At 33.6% G+C, this 26,424-nt stretch overlaps 1 protein-coding gene across 5 annotated transcripts in view; it reads right to left on the bottom strand.

The window, feature by feature from the left end:
* prkcea (protein kinase C, epsilon a) overlaps nt 1-26,424 on the bottom strand; it is a 148,642-nt gene that overhangs the window by 63,176 nt on the left and 59,042 nt on the right. For 2 of the 5 annotated variants that reach the window (XM_056469771.1, XM_056469767.1), the window contains exons 3-10: nt 16,141-16,312; nt 14,124-14,158; nt 13,879-13,967; nt 10,559-10,688; nt 10,329-10,471; nt 6,381-6,480; nt 3,858-4,063; nt 3,179-3,352 (exon numbers count right to left, since the gene is read on the bottom strand). In XM_056469771.1, coding sequence (XP_056325746.1) covers nt 3,179-3,352; nt 3,858-4,063; nt 6,381-6,480; nt 10,329-10,471; nt 10,559-10,688; nt 13,879-13,967; nt 14,124-14,158; nt 16,141-16,312 — 1,049 coding nt within the window. The remainder of the gene's footprint in view (nt 1-3,178; nt 3,353-3,857; nt 4,064-6,380; nt 6,481-10,328; nt 10,472-10,558; nt 10,689-13,878; nt 13,968-14,123; nt 14,159-16,140; nt 16,313-26,424) is intronic. The other 3 variants (XM_056469770.1, XM_056469769.1, XM_056469768.1) reach the window with 3 other exon arrangements.

The raw sequence follows: 26,424 nt of genomic DNA, 5'->3' as shown, positions 1-26,424 counted from the left end.
TTGGTTGCAGCTGGGAGGGCATCCGCTTAAAACATAAAACATATACTGGAATAGTTGGCGGTTCATTCCACTGTGGTGATCTCTAACATAGACACTAAGCCGGAGGAAAATGAATGAATGACAACTATTTGACAATTTCGAATCTGAGGGTTCAAAAAAATCTACATAATGAGAAAATCAACCTTAAAGTTGTTTAAATTATCAGCAATATTACTAATCACAAATTTTGATATGTTCAGCATAGAAAATGTGCAAATCATAATCTTTACTTATTGATATTTCACAAAAAGGAAAAAATGTATCACTTTGACCTGAAACACTGAAATAAATGTCTTAAAATTGTTGCTAACAATTTATGTATGTTGAATTTAAACAAACAAATAGATTTTGTAATTTTGTAAAAAACTTAATTTGTTTGTTTAAATTCAGCCCAAATAAATAGTTTACAACCACTTAACTTAAAAAAATGTAGTAAACACAAATAATCATTTTTGAATCATTTTTTTCAGTGTACCAGTGCAACATAAGCCATAAGGGTCACATATTGTGCCAATACGATATTTTCAGACATATACCATTTTTCTTCATTAAATATAGAGTAGAGCAGCTACTTGCATTTGGAAATATAATAAGTAAAAAAAAACATTCAGTTCTTCTTTAACTTGAGATGTTGCAGTTCAGCCCATTAAAAATACTGCAATAATCTCCTGTCTTAGCATTGTGCAGTTTATTCTATTCAATGATTGTCAATTTGCTCCTCAATCTTGCCCTGCTATTTCTCTGTTGATTTCTTTATATATACACTACTGGTCAAAAGTTTGAGGTCAGTTCTTTTTTTCTAAATTAATAATTTTATTTATTAATCTAAATATCATTATTCTGTTCATCAATGCGGCATTTATTAAATGTAAAAAAATTGGTAAATTGTTAAATACTTATATATTAAATATTTATTTATTACTGATTGTATTTTCAAATGAAATTATTAGTCCATTCTGTATTGCCTTTATCATTATTACCATTAATAATAATAATAATAATAATAATAATAATAATAATAATAATAATAATAATAATAATAATAATAATAAATATTAGAGTGATTTCTGAAGGATCTTGTGACTCTGAAGACTGGAATAATGAAGCTGAAAATGTATCATTAAAATCACTGGAACAAATTATTAAATTAAATTATAAACTACTTTTGAACAATCATTTTATAGTGCAATAACATTTCACAATTGTACAATTTGTACTGTATTTTTGATGAAATAAATGCAGCTTTGGTGAGCAGGAGAAGCTTATTTTAAAACATTTAAAAATCCTACTGACCCCAAACTATTGACCTTTAGTGTATGATGCAAAATTTCAACCTTTACACCAAGCATTGACCAACTTCTTCAATATAAATAAATTGATTTCAAGCACAACCAAGCTGAACAAGAGATGGAAAGAGGTGAGGGTGTAAAACAGAGAAGAACGGGGCAAAGTGTCAGAAGATGAGAGTGATAAAAGAAAAGGATGTCAGAGACTTTAATGAGTCTCACTTCAGTTCAGATCATCTTCCCTATTTGGAGATACAGTTTTGTGCAAACGTTTGTGAAATTACATACAATGAATTTACCAAATAAATTAGCAGTTTGAAATAAACATCCTGTTCATTAGGTTAAGTTTTTAACCTCACTTGACACCTCTCTCTCTCTCTCTCTCTCTCTCTCTCTCTCTCTCTGTGTGTCTTTATACAGCTTCAAACAACTCAATTGACTGTCACCTAAAAACCACATTATGATACATGAATATGCAGGATCTGTCTGAAAGAAGCTACACTGCCACCTCGTGGACAACAACGGTTTTTAATCAGTGAACTCCTGATCATTAATCCTGTGCAGCTCTGCCGCCTGCTGGACTGTGAAAAACGATTTATCACATGACGTCACTATTAAAGTTTAGTCCAAAAGAAATTATAATTCACTTTTAATTTATTTGCCCTCAGGCCACTTTAGAATTTAATTTCTCTTACATCCATAAAATGTTTTGTTAAAACTGTGGTCAAAAACCTTTACAGAGAAAACTAAATTAAAGAGAGAGTTCAACCAAAAAAATGAAGATTCAGTCCTTTTTTACTCACCCTTGTCTTGTTCCATATCATTATGAGTTTTTTGTCCTATTAGGACAGGAAAAATAAAATACTATGGAAGTCAATGGTTACAGGTTTCCAACATTCATCAAAATATCTTCTTTTGCGTTCAACAAAACAAAATAAAAAACTCTACTATAGAACAAGTAGAGATTTTGACAGAATTTACCTTTTATGGTGAACTACCCCTTTAATATCAGTGGCTCCAGATTCACACTTATCAAGTAAAATAATCCAAACTGTTTTAAATACGCTCTGCATTGTTCAAGTACTGGATGGCCTTGAGAGTGAGAAAATTAGCAGCATATTTTCATTTTGACTGAACTGCCCCTTTAATCTGATTTTAGCATGGACTAGAAAGAATCCGGTTTTTGATTCAGTGATTCTGTTTTACCTTTGTTATTAAAGTTAAGCCCCTGAATGCTAATTTACTGTGAACTAATTTCTCCTCAGGGCCTTATTTGCGAATCAAGATTAAAAAAAATTCTCTCCGTTTAGCGGGACATTAAAGAAGACCATTTGCTGAAACTGTGGTCAAAAACATACAGAGAAAACTAAATTAAAGAAACAGTTAAACCAAAAATGAAAATTCTGTCCTTTTGTTTCTCACTCTTGTCTTGTTTCATACCAGTATGTGTTGTTTTGTCCCAATGAACAGAAAACAAGATATTTTGAAGAATGTAGGAAAAAATCAAATACTATAGAATCAATGGTTACAGGTTTTCAACATTCCTAGTCTTTTTTTGTTTTCAACAGAACAAAACAAAACAAAAAACTTTACTATGGAACAAGTAAATTATGACAGAATTTACCTTTTATGGTAACCGACCCCTTTATTACCCATGGCTTCAGATTCACACATATGTAAAATAATCCAAACTGTTGTAAATATGCTCAGCTTTGTCAAAGTCCTGGATAGCCTTGAGAGAGAGAAAATTAGCAGCATATTTTCATTTAGGTTGAACTGCCCCTTTAACCTGATTAGATGAAGTTAACACTTTCAGTATGGAATCTGGTTACTTTTCAGTGATTTTGTTTTACCTTTGTCTGGAAGCAGCAGAAAAGTTGGGTGAGATAGGGATGCTTTCTAGCCAGGGCCAGAATGCGTTTCTCAGTCAAAGTGCAGTCAACATCATCGTCTTGAAGGATGACATCTTTCTTCAAAACTTTCACAGCGTAAACTTCATCTGTGCCTTTCAGCTCAGCCAGCATCACCTACAACATCAAGGAGGACTTGAAGGTAAAGACGTCATTCAAAAAGGTCAAAACGTTTTTTATTCAACTGGAATTCATTTACATTTATTAAAAGTGACAGTAAATATGTAATGTTATATTTAAAATTTCAGATCCATTTCAGTTCTGTTCTTTTGAACTTTGTATTCATCAACATTTTTTTAATTCAATAAAAATATTAAGCAGCACAACCACTGTCATCTGTTATAATAAGAAATGTTTTTTGAGCTACAAATAACCGCATTTCTGTACCATGAATTCTGAAGAACTTCTGGAGTAATGATGCTGAAAATTCAACTTTACCATCATTTAAAAGAGGAAAAAATGCCTTAAACTGTAGTAACATTTCATAACACTAATATTTTTGTATTTATTTGATCAAAGTGAGCACATAATAAAAAAAAAAAATTCCAAAAATAATTTCTGACCCCAAACTGAACTAAAACTTACAAATGTTGAGCAATAAAAATCAGTAAAGACCACTGACCTTCCCAAAGCTGCCTTTGCCCAGCACTTTGATGAATGAGAAGTCAGTGAGGCTCATCCTCTTTGTCTGGACGGTTTTTAGGTCTCCATTCTCCCGGCCCTCAGTCTCTGTGCTCTGAACACCGCTGCATGAAGAAGAGGAGGAAGACTTGTGCTCCTGACCGAAAGAAAGGGCCTTACGGATACTCTCTAGTTCTGCAAGCTCTGCTACAGGGAGACAAACATCAGGAAATATTAAATATTCTGTCAACATTTACTCACACTCCAAACCTGCATTAGCTTATTGAATAAGCATTTGTATAAGTTTATCACTACGTAACTTACAGCGGTGTAAAGTAACAATTTACAAATACTCAAATTACTGTAATTGAGTAGTTTTTCTCAGCAATTGTAATTAAGTAGTTTTAAAAATGTGTGTTTTTACTTTCCCTTGAGCACATTTTCAGTGCTGTCTCTGTACTTTTACTCCACCACTTTCCTTCAACCTGCCGTCTCTACTTTATTTTTTCTTGTCTATGGGGATTGGCTGAGTAGAAACATCAGTCCTGCATTTCCTGTCCAATCAAATTCCACATATTATAGAAAGTAAATCGCATCATGCTGAACTACCTCAAGACATGGGCACTTTATGAATGCAGCAAATCATTTGAAAGCATTAAAGGTGCTGCATGTAAGTTTTCGACTCTTCTAAAGCATAAAAATACCATAATATGTTTGCAGTTATTTAAAAAACATGCAAGTGAGCATTCTTGTTTATCTGAAAAACAATGCTGAAGTCAGATATTCTGCTTTAAAATTTTTAGTTACGAAACGTCTGTCTTTTTTGGGGGGGGGGCTCTTTTAACCCGCCCACTGCCACTGTAGCCAATTAAATTTCAGTACCTCAGGTTGCCTTGGTGGAAAACAGCATATTTCATTCATTCATTCAGAAAGGCTCCCAAAGTGTGTGCCCGTGACTGAAATGCGACCTCCGGTGGACAGTAGCAGACTCCAAAATGAGACGCAGATTCCATATGAGGTTATTGTTAGCAAATAAAATAAATATTATGAATGTAAACATTAGGTGAGCAGGTTACACTGTAACCCTGTGCCCTAACATGCTATGTGACGAGATTTGCAGTGATAAGCAATTTATCTGTTTGCACCAGGCAAAACATGAGAGAAATAAAAAAATAAATACAGCCATTCAGAGGCACAGAATATGCACTCATACAAAAAAATGTTAAGGTTTATAATCTAATTAATACATATTAAACCTCTTTAGCATTATTAAATGTACATGCTGAATGTGTTGGTTTTGAGTCACAGTTCTAAAGTTTAATTTCAAACGTTTTTTTTATTTTCAAGATCTGAGTTGAACTATCTGCTGCTGCTTTTAGTAGTATGGCAATAAATGTTATGTAAAATGGCATTGAAACTCACATTATTAGCATTTAACACTGAATAAAGCACATGAGGTGTACCTGAAGTGATTTTTCTGACAGTTTTCTGTTGTTCACCTGTGAGAAATAGAAGCCTTTTCTAATATATCAATTTGAGGTGTTGGTTAGAACAAAAACTCCTTTTAATATGAAAAATATTCCTTCTTTTAGGTGCCGTTGCTTTTATATTGAACACGGTTTAAATCAGCCTTTAGGCTCGATAGTCAGACTCGCTCCTGTTGGTCCTCAATCTGGCAACCTGCGCTTGCGTTTGTTCTGATTGAGCAATGCAATACCTGGTTCAACCACTGGGTGTCAAACTTACATATTGCATCTTTAACAGTGTCGAATATATCCAAAATCAATAACCCAGAGACTGTTTAGACTGCATGTTGACTTTATGATGACTGAAACTGCCAAATAGCCCTAAAAAATAACTTAAATGCACTACAGAATGTTACGTTTACACACATGCACAAATCACAAATAAACACAAAAGCCTTTCACATCGTAATACTTACTTTTTACTACTCGAGTACTTTTAAAAGGGCTATTTTGAGTAATATTTACAACAGATACTTTTACTCGCACTACATTTTGGGCAAGTAATGGTACTTTTACTTTAGTCTGATTTTCCACCATTGCTAACTTATGAGATTTAACTTAATAGTTTTAAACTTGAACTTTCTTGACTAACTATATAACAGCTGTATATCCCATATAACTTTCAAGTGTGAATTTAAAAGGTGGGGTATCAGTTAAGGGTTAATAAATACAATCACGTAGCGGTTTACTAAAGTTAATGGGTAGTCAGTTTACTGGTATTTGCGTCATTAGTTAATTCTCAAAAGCATGTCGCACTGCTGTTGTCTGTAGATAACATGCACTTTAATATTAGATCTATTTGGTTGTGACTTAATTATCACTGGTTGTGTGTTGCACTAGACATGATTAAAATGAGATGAAAAAGTTTCCACTCCCATCAGTGCTTTTAAGGGATTGTGCTCTTGTGGTAATTTGTCCTGTTTAATAAATCTGATCCCAAGTGCGTAAATAAATAATGACTATATACAGTAATCATGAATGTGTGTGTAACTGTGTACCCTGGTCACAAGGTGAGGTTGGAGCTGATTTGCACCGGTCAGACTCTTCTGATGAAGGGGCTTCTGTTGTGGATTGCTGAGGGTCCTGCCCTGGAGTCAACTGAAGACAGAACATTAATGTTAATACTACAGTTTTTAATATTTTAATGTCCGTCTCAAATAATCCTTCACATCATCATCACTGGCCTCATTTCACTGCATCATTATTTTAAGTGGTCATACTTTCATTTATTATTTTCTCTTTCATTTATTATTTTTTTACTGATGTGTCCTGAAAATTAGTCAAATACTGTATGCATTTTTACAGATGAGCACTAGTATTTTGCCTGTGCAAATATGAGTAAAGAAGGCTGTGATTTTTATTTTGTTTTACATTTTGCTTAATATATGTATATATATTTTCTTAAAACACTTCTGAATATTTTGTAGTGATGTAGAATATTGGAGACTTTCTGACTTTCAGAGACTCCAAACACAGCTACTGTAACATCTGCAATTCTCCAGCTGTGATTCTTGTATATTTTTGGCCACTCAACGCATTCTCTTATCTTCCAGGCTGATTTAGAACACTTCCAGGTGACTGGAACACAACTGCTCAACATTTCTAATTTTGACTGTATTGTAGTAATAATATGCACCTTTTTGTAAAGCTGCTTTGTAAGGATAATTAATATGAAAAGCATTATACGAATGAACTTGAATTGAATTCAATTGAATGATTTCATAGGGTTGTCAATTAGGGCTGCACAATATATCATCTCAGCATCGATATCGCAATGTGCATATCTGTAATAGTCCCTTCACAGAATGTGCAATGTTGATCTATGATTATAATTGACTAGGAGAAGCAGAACACATGAGAATTGTGTTTAACAAAATGGAGTGAAATGATTTTAAGGCCTGACAGAGTTCAAAATATTCAGACACAATACATTTTACTGCTTGTAACTTTAATGAAGAATATTTTTATTGAATTATTTATACAGTAAAGGCTTTTGCAGGGTTATTTTACATTTGATTATTCCAGTTCTCTACCTGAATACTATTTGACTGCACCGAAAATCATAAACACTGTTTATTTCTCTTTTGTTTTTGCCTTTTTGTATTTGCTTGCAATTTATCACATTTATTCATGCTTCACTTCCCTACAAACTCATCCCAATCATTCTAAATAACTACATTCTTTCCAAATAGCAGTTTTCAAGTCAACTGGTGAAATGGTAAATATATTACAATATTTATTGCAGAAAAACAAATATCACAATGTCAGATTTTTCCAATATGATGCAGCCCTATTGTCAATAATTGAGGCTCATATCCAGTATCTGTATACATAGAAAAACATGTTAGTTTTAAACACATTTTTAAACATAATAGTTTTATTAACTACATGTATGTATACATTATTACAGAGACCCGAAAGGGATATGATAGTGGGGGGAAAAAAATGGGTGGGAGAAAAAAAAACTGAGTGATGGGGAAATATATATTTTTAGGTTTTTGCGATCCCTCACAAAGATGTTTTGCATTCCCTCACAAAACAGTTGTTCCACAAGCCCTTTCTGTTCACTTCATACATGTCAATCCTCCGGTTTTTGCCAGGATTCTCCCGTATTTTATAATTCTATCCTGCTTTCATTCCTATCATTAAGTATTTCCCCATATTTCTCAGATATTTTTTTTATTGAAAGCACGTTAATTAAATTAATTAAATTACGTTAAAATTCATATAAAAACACCGGCATTCACTTTCTTTCCATTAAAGCTGTACGTTGATCATCGCCCTTTCTATGCAACCCCAGTAAATCAGTGAATCACTGAATGCATGTATAAGCGCTGACTGACGGACACACTCTGTATGATAAACTGATCCCAGATCGGCTTCTGTACATGCCATTTAAAGACATTTTGGGATTTAGGTGTGTGTTTAAACAGACAAATACACTTAATAATATGTAAACATGTCCGTCCTGTGTGTTTTATTTTAAACACAACTAATTTTCTCTGAAATGAGCATAAACAGTTACTAAAGTAATCAAAAGCTTTCATTAGCCAATAGAGCTGTGCATTCCTTAAGTGACACCTCTGTTATCAAACATAACAAAACGAGAGATTCATTTGCTGCTCTTCACTTGTTTGATAACAGAGGTGTTGCTTTAAATGGCGTGTACAGAAGCTGATCTGGAATCAGTTTATCATACGGAGTCCATCAGTCAAAAACATGAGGGTTGACATGTATGAAGGGAACAAGAAATGTTAGTGGAACAACTGTTTTACTAGGGATCGCAAAACATCTTTGCGTTCCCTAACACACATCTTTACGAGATAACGCAAGAACTTTTCTTCCACCCAATTTTTCCCCCACTATCACGCCCCTTCTGGGTCTCCGTATATTAAAAATGTGTGTGTGTATGAATATATATGTATATATAGCATTTTTTCCTCAAAAATCCTTTTAAAGCAGCTTTACACAATGTGTAAATTATTACATAATATATGATCAGAATCAGAAAGAGCAAAGATGTTGAGAACATTATACTAGATATTTAGTTAATAAGATACTAGTATTAGTAGTATAACTAGGTTAATTAGCTTAACTAGGTAAGTTCAGGTAATTAGGCAAGTCATTGGACAGCAGTGGTTTGTTCTGTAGCCAATCGAAAGCATTCATTTTTCTTCAGCTTAGTCCCATATTTATCAGGGGTCGCCACAGCGCTTGCTCTTCCAGCCACAACCAAGCACTGGGAAACATACATACACTCTCGCATTCACACACATAAACTACGGACAATTTAGCTTATTCAATTCCCCTATAGCGCATGTCTTTGGACTTTGGAGGAAACCGGAGCACCCAGAGGAAACCCACACGAACACGGGAAGAACATGCAAACTCCATACAGAAATGCCAACTGACCCAGCCGGGGCTTGAACCAGCAACCTTCTTGCTGTGAGGCGACAGTGTAATCTAAAATCTAAGATCTAAAATCAAAATCTCGATTAATTTAACATTTTAACTCGGGTACGATTATTTATTTAATGTTTTGTTTTAGGTTTTATGCATTAAATATGCTCACATATTACAAGTGAGAGATTTTTGAATGTGGTGCATTACTTAGTAAACACACACTATCTACTATCTATGATTATTTTTTTAACAACAGTGCTGAACAACTGAAATTAAAACACACATTGCCTTAATGTGTCTCTCTGAGTGGCCCACCGGCTTCACTGACACCAAACTGACCAATCACAAAGCTTGCACTGCGCGTCATTGTGACGTGCAAGTAAATTTTTTGGGGGGGTGCGCCGGACTGTACATGTGCCCTTGGCCAAAATATAATCTCATAATAATATAACAAGTATAAATTATAATATAATAAGTATAATTCAGCCTTAACAGAGAGTGGTCATGTGACTCCCCACGTTAGGGAAAGTAATTGAAAATGTTGGCCTGGAAAAATTAGATCGATTATAGGTTCTAAATGTTGATTTCGATTACTTTTTAATTAATAACTCAGCCCTATGACAGTACTAAGCACTGAGCCACCGAGCCGCGCCCAATCGAAAGCAATTTTCTTTAATTACATTTTTTTATATTCCAGGCAAACTATAGGAATAAGACTTTTTTTTCCAGAAGAAACATAGGAAAAAATCCTTGCTCTGTTAAATATTACTTGATAAATATTTGAAAAATAATTACAATTTCACAGGAGGGCTAATCATATTGTCTTCAACTGTATTCAGAAATTAGTTTTAGATTAACTGTGCTTGCAACTGTTTGTTGTCAAAGAGAGCAAAGTTTGTTGTTACTATTTTAAGCAAAGGTTTAAACAAAAAAGACATCTTTTTCACAGCGTTTTTTGCTCATATTTACCATGGATCTCAATACACACATTTACTTGTGTTCTGAAAGTTACTGTTATCTTAAGGATACTGGACAGCACTCACCTTTTTCCTGCGTTGGGTACTGTTGGAGATTTTATCTGGCGTCACCCCGAGATCAGAAAGCACTTTAGCGATTTTTCGGGCATCGACACCACAGCTAGGAGCTACATTACTTTCACAACGCCGATGGACATTCATTTTACAGGCTGAAAACATGCAGGGAGACAGATGTTAATATATGGCTCTAAGAAAAGTTGTTTGACTGATTTTGCACCGTTATCTGCAACTCTTGCCTTTGCACTGCAGGCCTTGCCTCATCAGACCCCACAGTAAAGAGCCGCAGTGATCGCAGAAGGTTGGGACTTTGTAATTGTGAATGCTGAACATGTGTGGAATGTTTACACTGAAGCGCTGAGAGCCGACCTGTAAAAACAAAATATCATTCAGGCATCAATATTCACATTTCAACCGATCGTTGCTCTGAGGAAATCCTGTTTTCAGTAGTTTCAGGTACAGGGGCTCGGTGTTACTGTTGTTATCAGTGTTGGGGAAAGTTACTTTAGAAAGTAATGCATTACAATATTGAGTTACTCCCAAAAAAGTAACTAGTTACATTACTAAGTAACTTTTTATGGTAAGTAATGAGTTACATTACTTTTGAGTTACTTTTGCATTACTATTTCATAGGCGATCTCTTTGAGAACTTGTAGGGTTTTTTGTCTCCTTTTTTATAAATAGAGGAGCTCTGCAATTAACCACACACTGTATAACCTCCATTTACTTTACTCCATTAATTTTACTCCTTTTAAAAAAAGCACATCAAAAAATAATTTAGGAGAATGTTATTTTCTAACAACATCCTGACCCAGAGCTATACAGTACATGGTGTATATACAACTTGAAAGTTTTAAAGCAGGGGTGCCCAAACTTTTTCTTATGAAGGGCCAAAAACCAAACTTGACTAAGGGGTGTGGGCCAAAGGTAACTATAGTAGTCATGGTTAATTTCCCAATTTATTTAATAATATTTATAAATAAATAGAAAACATTGCTTTATATTAACTAATACAGAATATTTTTTTTTTACACTTTATAATGAACTTATTAAAGTAAAAACAAAAACAATCTAATTTATGACAGAGTGGAGTTGCACTATTTTGCCTTGATTTGCTGCTGATGTCTTCTGCATAGACTTTTATCCGTTGTGTGACATTATTTACATTTTTCATTAAAACATTTCATTTTGGTTTGCTTTTTTTGTAGTTAAAACAATAAAACAAACAATCAAACAAACAAAAAAAGGTTACGTCAAATTAGAAATGATGATCTCTTTTAAAGGCATTTGCCCCAACCCTCTCCATTCTTCTCCCTCTCTTCTCAGATGGGATGGTGGGCCAAATCAAAGGTTGCAATGGGCCAACTTTGGCCCACGATGCCCAACTTTGGGCATCTCTGGTTTAAAGCAATGTGTTTGCTAATTTTGTACTTTTTGTCTTACTAGTTACATAAAACAACTGTTCACTGAGACAATGCCCCTTTTTCTTTTCTTTGATGCATTCAGAATAATGAGAATACTTCCATTGCAGAAATATAAGGCTCTGCCATCTTTGTTTCTGTCTGTTTCTGTGGATAGCACATTGAGCGCAAGATTCATTTTTAATTCAGCGATTTCTTTAAAGATAATTGATTAAATTAAAAAGTAGCTTGCATTATATTTTTTTAAAAAGTAACTCAAATATTATTACTATTTTTTAAAAGTAATGCGTTACTTAATATTGTTACTTACTTGCGTTACTTGTAATGCATTACCCCCAACACTGGTTGTTATCATTTCCAATCATTGAAATAAAACTGAATTATTTATTTTACAGAAATACAAAATGTAAAAAAAGAATCAGAACTAAACAAATATATTTATGAAAATAACAAACCAAATAGAATTAAGAAGAAAAGATACAATTTTAAAAAAAAATAAAATAAAAAATAAATAAATAAATAAATAAACTAAAATTGATTAAAAAATAATAAAAGAAAAAAATAATTCAGAATATTGTAAAAAAATCATAAAATTAATTTAAAAATGGCTAAAAATGTAATAAATAAAATTAAGTTAAAAAGAGATTAAAAAAACATAAAATAAATAAATAAATATATATATATATATATATATATATATATATATATATATATATATATATATATATATATATATATATATATATATATATATATTTTTTTTTTTTTTTTTTTTTTTTTTTTTTTTATAAATTTTTTTTTTTAAATACTATTGGATAAATATTATAAATGCACAAAAAATAACACTAAAACTACATTTGAAATGAAATAGTATACACAACATACTTTAAATTGTACAATATGCTGACTACATTTTTGGTTTTTATATTGCACGAGTATCATTACTTTGCATCAATATTTAACAATAAAACAGTGATCATGATTTTGTCTCTATTAAATTAGGATTCTACAACAGTGCATAAATAAATCAAAATGAAACTTTAAAAAGTTATTTCTGATGCTTTGTACTATATATTACATTTAATGGCATATATTGACCAGTTTGTTAACTACAATTCATCACTGCATGAGATTATGCATCAATATTTAACAATAAAACAGTCATCACAATCAAATGAAGTGCACTGGATCAAATGATTAGGAATTAAACACTCTTAATATAAAGTGGGTCAGCGGATTGCATTCTGAGAAATATTAATCCTCACTGCTTTTTGTTTTCTGTTCTGTTACAATTATTGTGAATATTTTGGTTAATGTTGTGGGTAAGCAATGACAAGTCGACATACTGAGGAAAATAATGAAAATGTGTTAACTCAAACATAGTTCAGTCAAATGGGAGAGAGTGTAGATGTAGAACGGGAAAGTTTAGATGGGATACAGCTGCAGATATCCACATCAATATAGTAATTTTGTTACACTGTACAACAATAATTAATATTTTTACAATACTGTGAGGGTTGGGAAGGGGTAGATATTAATAAAATACAATTTAATGGGTAATTTAGTAAATAATATGAATAATACTCTGTATAATTAATGTTTTTAGATTACTGTGATGGTTGGGTTTAGGGTTGGGGTAAGAATTATTATTATACTATGACGGTTGGGTTTAGGGTAAGGGTAAGCATTGTTAAATTCAACAGTTCACACATAGCTACTGCTTGATATAATTTGCAGATTTGCCATACTGTCGCAGGGAGAGAACCCTGAGCTTGGAGATACTTGACAGGGGGTTCGAGATCAGGTAAAGCTCGAGAGCTCTCCCTGGTAAAGGAGGAAAGGGGGAGATGGGGTGGATGGGGGTTTTCTTCAAAACCGAAAATAAGGAAGGTAGGATGAATTTGCTTATTTATTTGAGGCTAGAATTCATCTGATTGGTCTAGCAATGATATCGATTTAGACTAGCAATGATTATTGATGCGAGACCAGCCACAATCAATCATATGACAAGCTCCTCTCAAAATTAGTCTATAAAACTTAATTTAAATCAGTGGATCCTTTAATAAATAATATAAATAATTCTTGTTAACTTCCGGCTGCAGCTGTATCCCTTCTGGCCACGACCATGTAGAACTGACCTCTTCAGGAGTGTCTTCTTGTTTCTTCATGCCAGCACATTTTGTTATTATGAGTTCATGGCATCTCTTATGGACCACGCAGGTACAAACTGACAGATTTAAGAAATAGGCAAAAAAGTTAATGCTTTGTGGGGGAAAAAAATTGAAGGACTGTAGATGAAATCTTTTTTTTTTTTTTTTGGAAATTTCACTAGCTTATAAACTTATAATTTAATTCACTGTACAAAGAAAAGTATCTTACTCACCCTGACACTGATACCCCTGTTTCCCCAACACACCCCTGCAAAAACAGTAAAATAATAAGTGTTAGAAAACTCCATTGAAAGAATGAAATAACATTTATTCACCATTTGCTCATCCTCATTCGGTTCTAAAGCTGTATACATTTCTTTTTTCTGTAGGCCACAAATTAAGATACTTGGAAGAATGTTGGAAACCTGTAGTCACTGACTCCCTATTATGGAAGTTAATGGCTACCGGTTTCCAAACATTATTCTAAGTGTCTATTATTTTGTCTACAACAGAGAAAGGATTTTTTAACAGGTTCAAATCAAATAATGACAGAATTGAAATTTTTGGACGAACTATCCAGGTTTGTGCATTTTCGTTTCTGACCAGCAGAGGGAGCATTACGCTAAAACACAGTTTTCCTCTAAACATGATTGTGAGGCAACAACGTATTGTATGCCACCAAACAGATGCACTATTCACCAGGTATGCAAATGGACAGACATAACAGTTATTATTACTTGGAGGAAATGTTTGCAGACGTAAAAATAAGCATCTGTCTAATCCATGAATGTATCCCTCAAGGCTCACTGCACTAGAACAAAGGACAGTGGCTCTAATTTGCTTTCAATATGAATAATCATTACAAAACCTCTTTTGTTGTTAGCATAAGGAAGAGTGTCTGTGATTAGCATCAGGTTTCATTTCAGCTCAAAAATGATAATAAACTACGCTAGAGAAAAGTTGAGATTATGATTGTTTTTTTTTTTATTGTTTTGAATTTGTCGTTTTCAGCAAGGCGGCATTTAAATTGATCAAAAACATAATAAAAACAGCAACATTGTGAGATATCATTTACATTTTTTAATTTTTTTTTAAAGTTTGGATTTTCATAACCTTTATAAAGTAAATTATTACGATGACTGAATTTACTCCTGTCTTCAGCGTCTCAATTTGCTGTTCTGTTACGATCAATTATTATTGCTACTCAATCATCTATAATCTATAAACAATCTATCGATAACTGTAATTAATAAAATTAAAATTGATAAAATTGATAAAATGATTCATTTAGCTTTTTTTTGGATTATTTCGTAAAAATAAAATAAAAAATAACAGTATTTATTTGAAATTGTATTGTATTTTTATATTATAAAAGTCTTTATACTATTTTAATTTCACTCTCAAAGGTTAATACTTGATGAATAATATAAAATACAAATCCAATAGTACTTTTGATTGGGTCTGTATCACTGTTTCCACAAAAATATTACTATATTCCACAGAAAATAACAATTTTCTGCAGATCATCATATAAGAATGATTTTTGACACTTTAAATCATAACAATAAATACATTTTTCAACTACATTTAACAGAAAAAGTTTTTTAAATCTTAATTTTCTTTCACAATTTTACAGTTTTTCTTTTGTATTTGTTTTATTAAATAAATGCACCTTTGTTGAGCAGAACAAGAAAGAAAAGAAGGGTTTTAAAAACATTAAAAATCCTTACTGATGCTAAAATTTTGACTGTTAGTGTTCAGTGCTCAGCATATATAAGTACACCCCTCACAAATCTCTCATTTAATTTAATATTTTTAATAGGAAGCTATACAATGTTACATTTGTGCTTATACATTAGATTAGTCAGTACTAAAGCCAAATCTGGAGCTTATCTAACAAAATAACTTACGGTAATGGTCCAAAAACTAGCACACCCAAATTTATATGTTATAGAAAAATATTAAATACAAATTTTAAAGCAAAAAATAATAATTTAGTTGAAATTTTGTATTTATTTCCAATATTTGCTTAAATTTAATTGTATTATCTTTCAATTTCTAAATATATGTGGTGACTAAAATATGATTTTAATAAATATATCTGTTTAATAAATCTGTTTTGTTTAAATGCACCAAAATACACTGCCTATGTTCACTGAGAAATTGATAATATTCATTTTCAAAATGGGGTGTACTCAACTATGCTAAGCACTGTACCTAACAAGATGTTGTTGTGAACGAGGGTCTTACCAGATGAAATCTCTGCAGTGGGAGCAGTAGGTCGGTTGTCTCAGGTAGGTGGCCATGAACTTGTGCCCGTTGACCTGATGGACTCTCCTCCTGACGGCCCCCTGACGCTTTCGGGGACGCATCCGCTCACGAAACACCCTCTCCTCATTTTCATTGGATGATGCCGCCGCTGCTGGGTAATTTGACATGGAAAAATAAGTTAGTTATTTAATGTATTTATTATTATCTTAATATTATTAAACTTCTGCGTTTCCTAATACATGACATTTGAATCTATTTTTATCATATTTGTATTGCAAATGATTTCTATTTCTAATAAATTATTTAAGGTATACATTTGAATATTCCATTTATCAAAGAATCCAGGAAAAAAAAAGTATAACACTGTGCTTTTCGAGAAGCAGCTCAATGGTTTTCAATCTTGCTAATGATAAGAAATTATTAACTGGTATATCAAAATGATTTCTGAAGGATCACGTGACACTAAATATACTAAAATAATCATTTAAAAAAAAAAAAAAAAAAATATATATATATATATATATATATATATATATATATATATATATATATATATATATATATATATATATATATATATATATATATTTTAAACTGTAATATTTCTCAATATTGTTAGTTTTACTTTTTGATCAAATAGATCCAGACTTGGAAAAAATGTTTGAAAAACATTAAAACTTTACATCCTCAAACGTTTGATTGGTAATGTATATTATGCTTTAAATATGAACTGAAATCACTCTCCAGAGATTTTTAATTACATTTTAAATGCACCTTTTTTTCCTAAACAGCCAGTGAAACGCTAATAATTAAGCATTTTTGTTATTTATCAAAAATCAATTTGATAATACTTATCACAATTATTTATATACCTTTATTTAGGTACATGGTTAACTTAAAAGCATTAATAGCATAGCATAAAAAATATATTTCAATATGGAATGTTTGAAATATGGCCTGATTGAGGCCAAAAATTTATTTTCCCATTGGGAAAAATTATTTGAATTCTTTAAACCAAGTTTCCCCCCTTTCTAAAGTAATTTTTTCTAACTGTTTAAAATGTTTTATGTCAAATTATTAAATTGATTTAATATAAAACACAAAGACCATCAGCATGTATAAGCATCAGTATATATAATATGTTAAAAAGTATATGAAGAATTCAGAAGCAAAAACCTCTAAGTGCCATCTGAGATTAAAATGAGCATTTATTCCTGGCTCCTATGTGCATGTTCAGCAATTTCACTTGTATGAAAAAGAATAGGTTATTTTCATGGCCTTTAATGTGAAATAACTGAACATAAAGACAAGTGGTTGAGAAAAATGCTCAAAAAAAACTTCAGCATCTGAAATCTTCACATGCTACAAAGTGGCATCTACTAGGTATATTTAATAGGCTTAATAGGTGACATGAATGCCTTTAAATGCATAATGACATAATAGTATGTGATTAATGTAGAAAATTTAATGAGTAAATAAAAATAATATATGATTTAAATAAGCAATATTTTAAAACAATAACTTAAACTCCCACCAGGTGGTGTAGGTCCCAGCATTCGTAGCTAAATCATTCATTCAACTGATTCATTCAAACAGATGATTCATCGAGACACGCATCACGTTACAGTCATCACAAATGGCCATATGAATCACTGACTCAAAATGATTGTTCAAAAACAGATTACGAACCCCACTGTTATTGTGCACAATCATAACCTGTAGTGTTTTGTCTATATAATTACCATATCCATTAAAGGGTTAAGAATCCTTTTTAAAAGAGTTACTTGTTTTAGGTTTCTGTCTACCGGTCTACGTGTTTTATATATATATATATATATATATATATATATATATATATATATAAAACACGTAGACCGGTATATATATATATGCAGACTATTAGTTGAGCTAATGTTTCTAAGTCATTCATGGCCGTATATATATATATATATATATATATATATATATATATATATATATATATATATATATATATATATATATATATATATATATATATATATATATACGGCCATGAATGACTTAGAAACATTAGCTCAACTAATAGTCTGCATATAGCAGCACTGAGGACGTGAAGAAACCTGTACGAAAACAATATATATATTTTTTTTTCACTTCTGATCCTTCACACATTAAAAAGCACCTTCCAAAAACACTATTTAAAACTACACATCACTCTACAGCAGGCTGGTCAGTCACCAAACAAATCAAAGAGCTGGTCGTCCCTCAAGAAGCCTCATGATCTAAAGTCGACCCAGCCAGCAGAGAAAGTGAACAAACACATCATTGATTCTCAAGTGACTCTTCCCCTTTGAGGGCTGCAGTAATTGTGTAGATGTGTGTGTTGATCATGAGAGAAACTGGTGGCCGAGTACCACCTGACCAGCCATGTGACCCACCGCCACGACTCCACGCATTCCAGAAGTCAGGTGACGCCTTTGGGGAGGACAGTGTTCCTTCATCAGACAAACAACTGTGAAATTACATTCACATCACTACAACAGTTACTGTCAGTCAATGAGAGAGAGTAGAGAATCTAGCAACTTTTTGTCTCTTGTTTTGTTCTCCTATACCACTTGACACACACACACACACACACACACACACACACACACACACACACACACACACACACACACACACACACACACAATCCAATCTGCTGTCTTTCAAAAGAACAGCATCCAGGTGTTAACCTCATGATAAAACCAGCCTAATGCTGGTTCAATTTGGAACAAATCTCCTTTCTTCAGGAGACACTGAAAGCGCTCATTGTTGCTCAAAATGAAAATGCTACACTCTATTAACTTTATAGAGATTCTGGATTCGGCCTGTGATTTGGGGTCACAAACCAAGCACAAACATGCACTTTAGGCTTTAATGGCACAGACTGAAATGTAGAGATAAATGTGCAGGTGTCTAATTTAAAGGGGTGGTCCAGAGTGTATTTTTAAGGCTTGGTTGTGTTTATAAGATGCATAGCATTGTGTGCTCAGGCTTCATTTGTAGAAAATCACATTATTTTTTTCATATATCTTACTTTGATTATATACAGCTTCTCAGCTAACATGAAAATAAATGTCATATTTCCTAGTTCCTCTGAAAGGCCTGCCCTGAAGAAGCTCTGATTGGTCGGCTAACATAATGTGCTGCGAGTCACGTATTGACTCAACCACACGATTTGCCTCGGCTCTGTAAACACTGTCAGTCAGAGTAGCTGTTAGCCGTTTCAGTTTGAGCCTGAATCAGACAGAAAATGTGGAGAACACAGCTGAACCTCACGCCTGCTCTAAAATCTGACAAGTGTATTTCACATATATTCGGAATAAGCCTGTGTAAGTAATCAGATAGGTTCAGATATCTTTTGCGAGTTTGTTATTTGAGATGTAAAACGCATTGCAGTGGCCGCATAGAGAGACACTGCAGTGCTGGAGGAGATTGTGGGTGTTTATAGAGGTTTGATGGATAAATATGAATTTGTAGCTAAATTGTTAGCGGTACCAAACAGCATTTTCCATTGTTTTCATCCTTGTTTACTTCTTTGCTACAACATACCATTAACGCTAGAAACGATGTATGTAATTGATCAATTTGAACAAATAAAAACACTTACAGGTTGTGGCTTACAATCCACAGCTTCTTCTATTATGGTTGGAACTGCTCCTTCCTTGAGGAGTTTTTAGCCGAATCCAGCACTGAACTGGGAGATATTCTAGAAACTCTCCTTTGTCAAATGCTAGAGCTATATCTATATTATGATTCTCTGGAACATAATTAAAATTAAATAAGCACTTCTCTCTTTGAGTCTTGTTCTTTGGAAGTCCAAATACAGAAACAGAACAAGCTCTGTGGAAATAGCAGCGTTTGGATGCTTTTTTTTTGTAGTCCCCAAACTTTGTTCACTGTAGGCTTTGCTAAGCTAACTCTGCAAAAGCCAATGTCTCCCTTTGCATTGAACTTTAAGCGTCTTACATACAGAGATGTTGTAAGACTGCAAATCAATGGCAAAAATAATCGAGCGCAGCGGTGATGTTTACATTCACAGAAGTGAACCGTGAGCAGACTACAGGCCTACACGCGACGAAACTACAGCTCGCGCACACAGAGGATTTTAATGCGCGCGCGCTGAACTGATCCACCGCAAGGAAATGGGCGCTCGTGAGCATCATCTGTGCACACGATGTACGCTTTCGCAAGCGAGGTCATGCCTACAGCATGCGTGCGCGATCAGTTGTCTCCGCTCGCTCGCTGGCTGGCTAGTCTCTCTTCTTGAGCAAAACTTTTGGGATTTTGTCAGTCTTGGGGCGGGACTTGGTTTACTTGTTATCTCTAACGCTATTGGTTACTCTCCCTTTACGGAAGTTAGTCGGGATTTTTTGTGCTGCTGGTCTGACTTGTGTTTTAATTATGAGAATGCAAATCAATTAAAACTGTGAAGTTGATCAACAGTGTATTCTCAATGCAGCTGAAGTGACGTTATAAGGGCATTAATAGGAGCATTAAAAATATTCTTTGAAAAAGTAACTCAAAAATGACTTTAAACAGTAATGCATTGCTGTTTGTAAATTCAACAAACGGACCATCAAATTATAGTGTGACCTAAGTAATCGATAAAGTAATTGAGTTACTTTTTGAATGAAGTAACTAGTTACTATTTTTCAGTAACTAGCTCAACACTGCTCACCATCAAGTGGTTCCAAACCTTTAAGAGTTTCTTCATTAATTTAAACATAAAAATATATATACAGCTGAAGTCAGAATTATTACCCCCCCCCCCCTGAATTATTAGCCCCTGTTTATTTTTTCCCCCAATATCTGTTTAACGAAGAGATTTTTTTAACACATTTCTAAAGATAATAGTTTTAATAACTCATTTCTAATAACTGATTTCTTTTATCTTTGCCATGATGACAGTTAATAATATTTAACTAGATATTTTTCAAGACACGTCTATACAGCTTAAAGTGGCATTTAAAGGCTTAACTAGGTTAATTAGGTTAACTAGGCAGGTTAGGGTAATTAGGCAAGTTATTGTATAATGATGGTTTGTTCTGTAGACTATCGAAAAAAATATATAGCTTAATGGGGCTAATAATTTTGACCTTAAAATGGTTCATAAAAAATTAAAACTGCTTTTATTCTAGCCAAAATAAAGCAAATGAGACTTTCTCCAGAATAAAAAATATTATCAGATATACTGTGAAAATGTCCTGTGTCTCTGTTAAACAAAATTTGGGAAATATTTAAAAAAGAAAAAAAATTCAAAGGGGGGCTAATAATTCTAACTTCAACTGTATACACAGTATGAATAAAGCTGAAAACCTGAACCATTGACCTCCATAGTAGTAAAAACAAATACTATGAAAGTCAATGGTTACAGGAACACAGTTTACTCATAATGTATTCATCTTCATAATATTTTCTTTTGTGTTCAACAGATTAAACTCAAACTGGTTTGGAACAAGTCAAGAGTAAATGATAACAGAATTTGAAGTTTTGTGTGAACTACCCTTTTAAACAGACGGTCAGAAGTTTGGGATCAGCTTGGGACAGTATTCCTTCATCAGACAAACAACTGTGAAATTAAATTCAGATCAATACGCAAGTTACTGTCCGTCAATGACTGAGAAAGAGAGTCTTACAACTTTATCTCTGTTGTTTGGTTCCATTAAACTTGCCATCCAACTCCTCCTACACTTCTTGTCTTTCAGTGCTGTACAGTATGTGTGGGCTGCATTGTTTTAATGCTGTCTGCAAGGGGAGCTGCTGCAGAGGTGTGATTACAGCTATAATTCCCCACCGGGCGGCACACAGCCCCCATAGCGCGACTGGGCTCGGTACAATTACCGTCGCGAGGTTCCTGGGGGACGTCGGCTGAGCGTGTGCGCGCACATCTGCGCGGATCTGCGTTCTGTCTCATGTCAGGCTGCTCCTGGGGCAAGTAGTGTCCGTTTGTTGTCTGATATCAGAGAGCGTCCTGTCTTCTAGAGTGGGCAGCTGCTCAGGAGAACAGCGTGGCAGCTAAAAGGGCCATTAGTGGGATAGATGTGCTTACATAATACATTATCCATCTGCTCAAAAAGCAGGGCTTAACCAGAACACACCTATACCTCCCAGCACAACACAGTGTACCTCTGAGTAATACACACAAACACAATGAGATGAGGAAAGACAAGATACTAGTAGTTTTTGTTTTTCTGCATTCTCTTCAAAAGAGCAACCATGTTTAATCTGACATTAATACGAGGCTGGAAGAGAATCAATATGTTAAAAAACATCAAATAAAGTATACATATAATAAACATCTCTTATAAGAACTTTTCTCTTATAAGTTAAGTAAAGAGTTCTACAAATAAACATTTTTTGTGTTCAACAGAAGGACCTCAAAGGTTTAAAGCCACATGGGGAAAATGAATTATGAAGTGGTTTTCATTTTTGGGTGATCTATCTGTTCAAGTACATTTTTTTCCCACTTTAAATAACTTTATGTGGAAAGGCTCAATTTTAAAGGGTTCTCCATGGAACTGTCAACATCTTTATTTATTGTGCTGACTAACTACAATGCCAAATATTGCCTAAAATAAAAACATTAGCAGAGCTGGGAACATAACTTCCAAATTATATTCTGTTACTCATTACAAATTAGTGTTCGTAACATAATCTTGATCTCTAATTTAAGCTCATGTTTTCGGACTACTTCAAAATGATTTTTTAATAATATTTTTTAGGGGTTTTTCACCTTTCATTAGGATAGGACAGTGGAGGTTACATACAGGAAAGCATTGAGAAAAGAGAGAGGCGAAGGATCGGCATAGAACTGAAGGGAATTGAACTCTGATCGCCATAAGCACCATGATGCGATATGTCGGCCACTGGGCTATTGGCGCCGACCTTCTCAACTACTTTTGCCAAATTTTGCTTATCTTTAATTTGTGCCCAATTTTAGAAGTATGACCAATCTATTTTGTACATAAAGGATTTTTTAGAACAGAAAATTTAAAGTATAAAGAAAACAAATTAATTTACATTTTTTTTAAAGAATCTGATTACGTAATTTAGTTTTCATGTAATCAGAGTTGCAACAGCATTATACAGCAAAAAAAAACAGTTTTCTTTGAGAGGGAAAAAATTTACAAAACCTGGCAACATGACAGTTTCTAATAAAAAACAATATATAATAAAACAAATATATATATATATATATATATATATATATATATATATATATATATATATATATATATATATATATATATATATATATATATATATATATATATATATATATACACACACTTTATTCTATAGCTTTATTATATTTCACAAATTCTTCCTTATAAATTGTGCATATATATATTCATTCATTTTGTTTTCGGCTTAGTCCCTTTATTAATCAGGGGTCCCCACAGCGGAATGAACTGTATATAAACAAACAATTGTTACCGGCAATGTGTGAAATCTGAATGCCTAAAATCGAACATCAAGGTATGAAATGATTGCTACTTTATACATTGCCTAGGCATTCTATAGAATGCAATGCTGCCGTGCGGCAAAGTATGTAACTGGCCTACCTTTGCCATTTTTCCCGCCACTGATGTTGGTGTAGGTGTTTGGGTTGTTGTTTGAGGATAGTAATCGAAGCACAAGAGTGTTGAACATTATTGTAAGATAAGTATATTGCCGATACAAGGTTCCACTAACACATCACAGACATTATTGTAACAAATACTTCCATCTCAGCTGTCATTGTTTTACCGGTAAGAACAACATATGCTTTATTTTGTATTCCTTCCACTTTAAAATACGTAATGATCGATAAGGGTTTTTGTTGTGTTCTTCTTATAGTTTGCTTAAACGATACTTGTCATTCTATATAATGCCTAGGAATTGCATATAATGCCTGGGAAAAGTATGCATTCTATACAGTACCAGGATTTCACACATTGCCAGTAACATAATGTACTGTATATGTCATGAAAACTTGGAATACACTTTTATTACATATTGTCATTTTCAGCCAAAAAGCTAAAATATTCTTCATTTAAAATATGTACCTGGAAAATCCAGAGAATCAATGAATTTAAAATGGTCTCAAAATTTTCTACTGAAATTCAAATATTTAAATTATACTGTAAATTATGTGTGCATGAACTGAAACTGTTACTCTTAACTTCAATTGTTAAAATAATTTTACAGGTCAAATGAGAGGAGCATCCGTTCATGTTTATCTAACATGAACATGTCATCAGTAGACGTTTCCAAAATTCAAACTGCATGAGTATCAGTTGAACATCTCTTTCAGGGAGATGTCCTGGTAGGACTTAAAGAATCAAAAATGAAAATTAACGCTAAAAATTAAAATAACTTATTAAAACAACAAACTTAAAGATTAAAATTAAAAAATGCAAAAATAAAATCTAAAACTTCTAAAACTGCAAATATACGCAAACACAAACAATATTTAGTAAAAAAAAAAAACAATCTGAGGCGTGACTGAGGTATACAGTACTCCTACCTATACACTCATTATCAATCTCATTCAAGTCTGATCAGATTCAGCAGGTGAAAAACGCATGAACAGGTTCCCTAGAGACTGTGTCCATGGTGATCAGGGACGACTCCACTAACCGCACCATACTCATCCTTCCACACCTCTTTTTTTTTTGTGCGTGTATATTTCGTCCACTATTCTCCTGATTGGCTTATGGAAGGCTGAGCTGATGAGAATTTGAGCCAAATGGCTGAATTCGCCCACGGTCAGACAGCCAAGAGGAGCTCGGGGCAGCCTCCACCCACGCCATTTCCACTTCAGCCCCAGACACGCCACCCACAAGCACTCTCCAATCCAGCCAGAGCACAGCATGGGACCAATTAAAATGGCATCAATCAGAAAAAGAGATGGATAGAGAAAGAGAGAACGAGTGAGATTATAAATCTGCTCATAACCCGATGACGGTCAGCTCCATAATTTCAGATTGATCAGTGATTGGTGGATGGGTCAAACAACCTCAATTCATTGTCCTGGAAAAGTTTAGAGCAGTTGTTTGGAGCTGGAGAAATAGACGGATAGCACCCTGTGGAATAAGAGCATGCTGGTACAAATGTATTAGTGCTGGCTGGGTGCTAGTCTATTTGGTCACTGGCAACTACAGCCGGTTGAACTAGGTCTTTATGGTAAAAGCTGGCAAATGGCCATAAGGACTAAGGTCTCATTTCCACTGAGTGGTACAGTACGGGTCACCTTTATCAGTCTCGTGTCTCCAATGCTGCAACTTTCTGTCATTGAGTTGCTTAAAAAAAAAATATATATATATATATATATATATATATATATATATATATATATATATAAATACAATCTGTCGTTTTTTTGCGCTTCACTCTCGCGTTTGTCCATTTGTGAAAGAATCGGATGTCAGAAGCATTTCAATAATCATGCGCACATTATTATCATCAGCTCAAAAAGTTCATTATTTCAAATATAGACAAGCGGCGAGCGATCGCAAGCTCTCTGGAGAAAGCGAAACCACTCTCGCTTTAGACGGCATCGTAAACAACAACAGGACACAGACACATTCCGCTCTTCTTTTTGACTTTGTGGCTGTTCGTCAAGACGACAACAAGGTTTGAGCTCGCGTCAACCATGGCTTGTTATTATATGTGTATATTATCATGGTGTCATGTCCCGGCTGTGTGTTTAAAAATTGCACTTGCTTTGTTTTCATTCTCCTGGCTTGTGCACGCACTAGTGACGTTTCTCTGTAAACCAAAGCGTTCAGCTGCGTGTCTAACTCCGCCTTTTGATACCCTTTTGTTGTGTAAAACAGGCATAAAAGTGTACCGAACCGTACCTTACCATACCATTCAGTGGAAATGGGCCATAACTGGCCATCCATGATGAAGGTGACTTGTTTCGTCTCTAGAACTTTGAAAAAAGATTTTAGCTTAGCTACTTTAGTGATTCATAAGTCAAGTCGATGCATAAATGTGCATTAAACAATTATATTCATCAGGTAACGTGTTTGTTGCCTCATTACAAAGACATACATTATGCTGCCTCGTGACAAACATTTTGTAATAGATTGCAAAAGATAATTAAACGGGGGGGGGGGGGGGTGGCGGGGGGGGGGTAAATAAATGTATAATTCATGTTTAACAAGTTTTGCATTCTGCGATAAGCTGTGATGAAATGCGATGCTACATGCCTTGTTGCATTACCTGAGAGCTCTATAATGCTGTTTT

This window comes from Danio aesculapii, chromosome 12 (assembly GCF_903798145.1).
Source record: "Danio aesculapii chromosome 12, fDanAes4.1, whole genome shotgun sequence".
NCBI lineage: Eukaryota > Metazoa > Chordata > Actinopteri > Cypriniformes > Danionidae > Danio > Danio aesculapii.
This window is presented reverse-complemented; position numbering and strand designations above follow the sequence as displayed.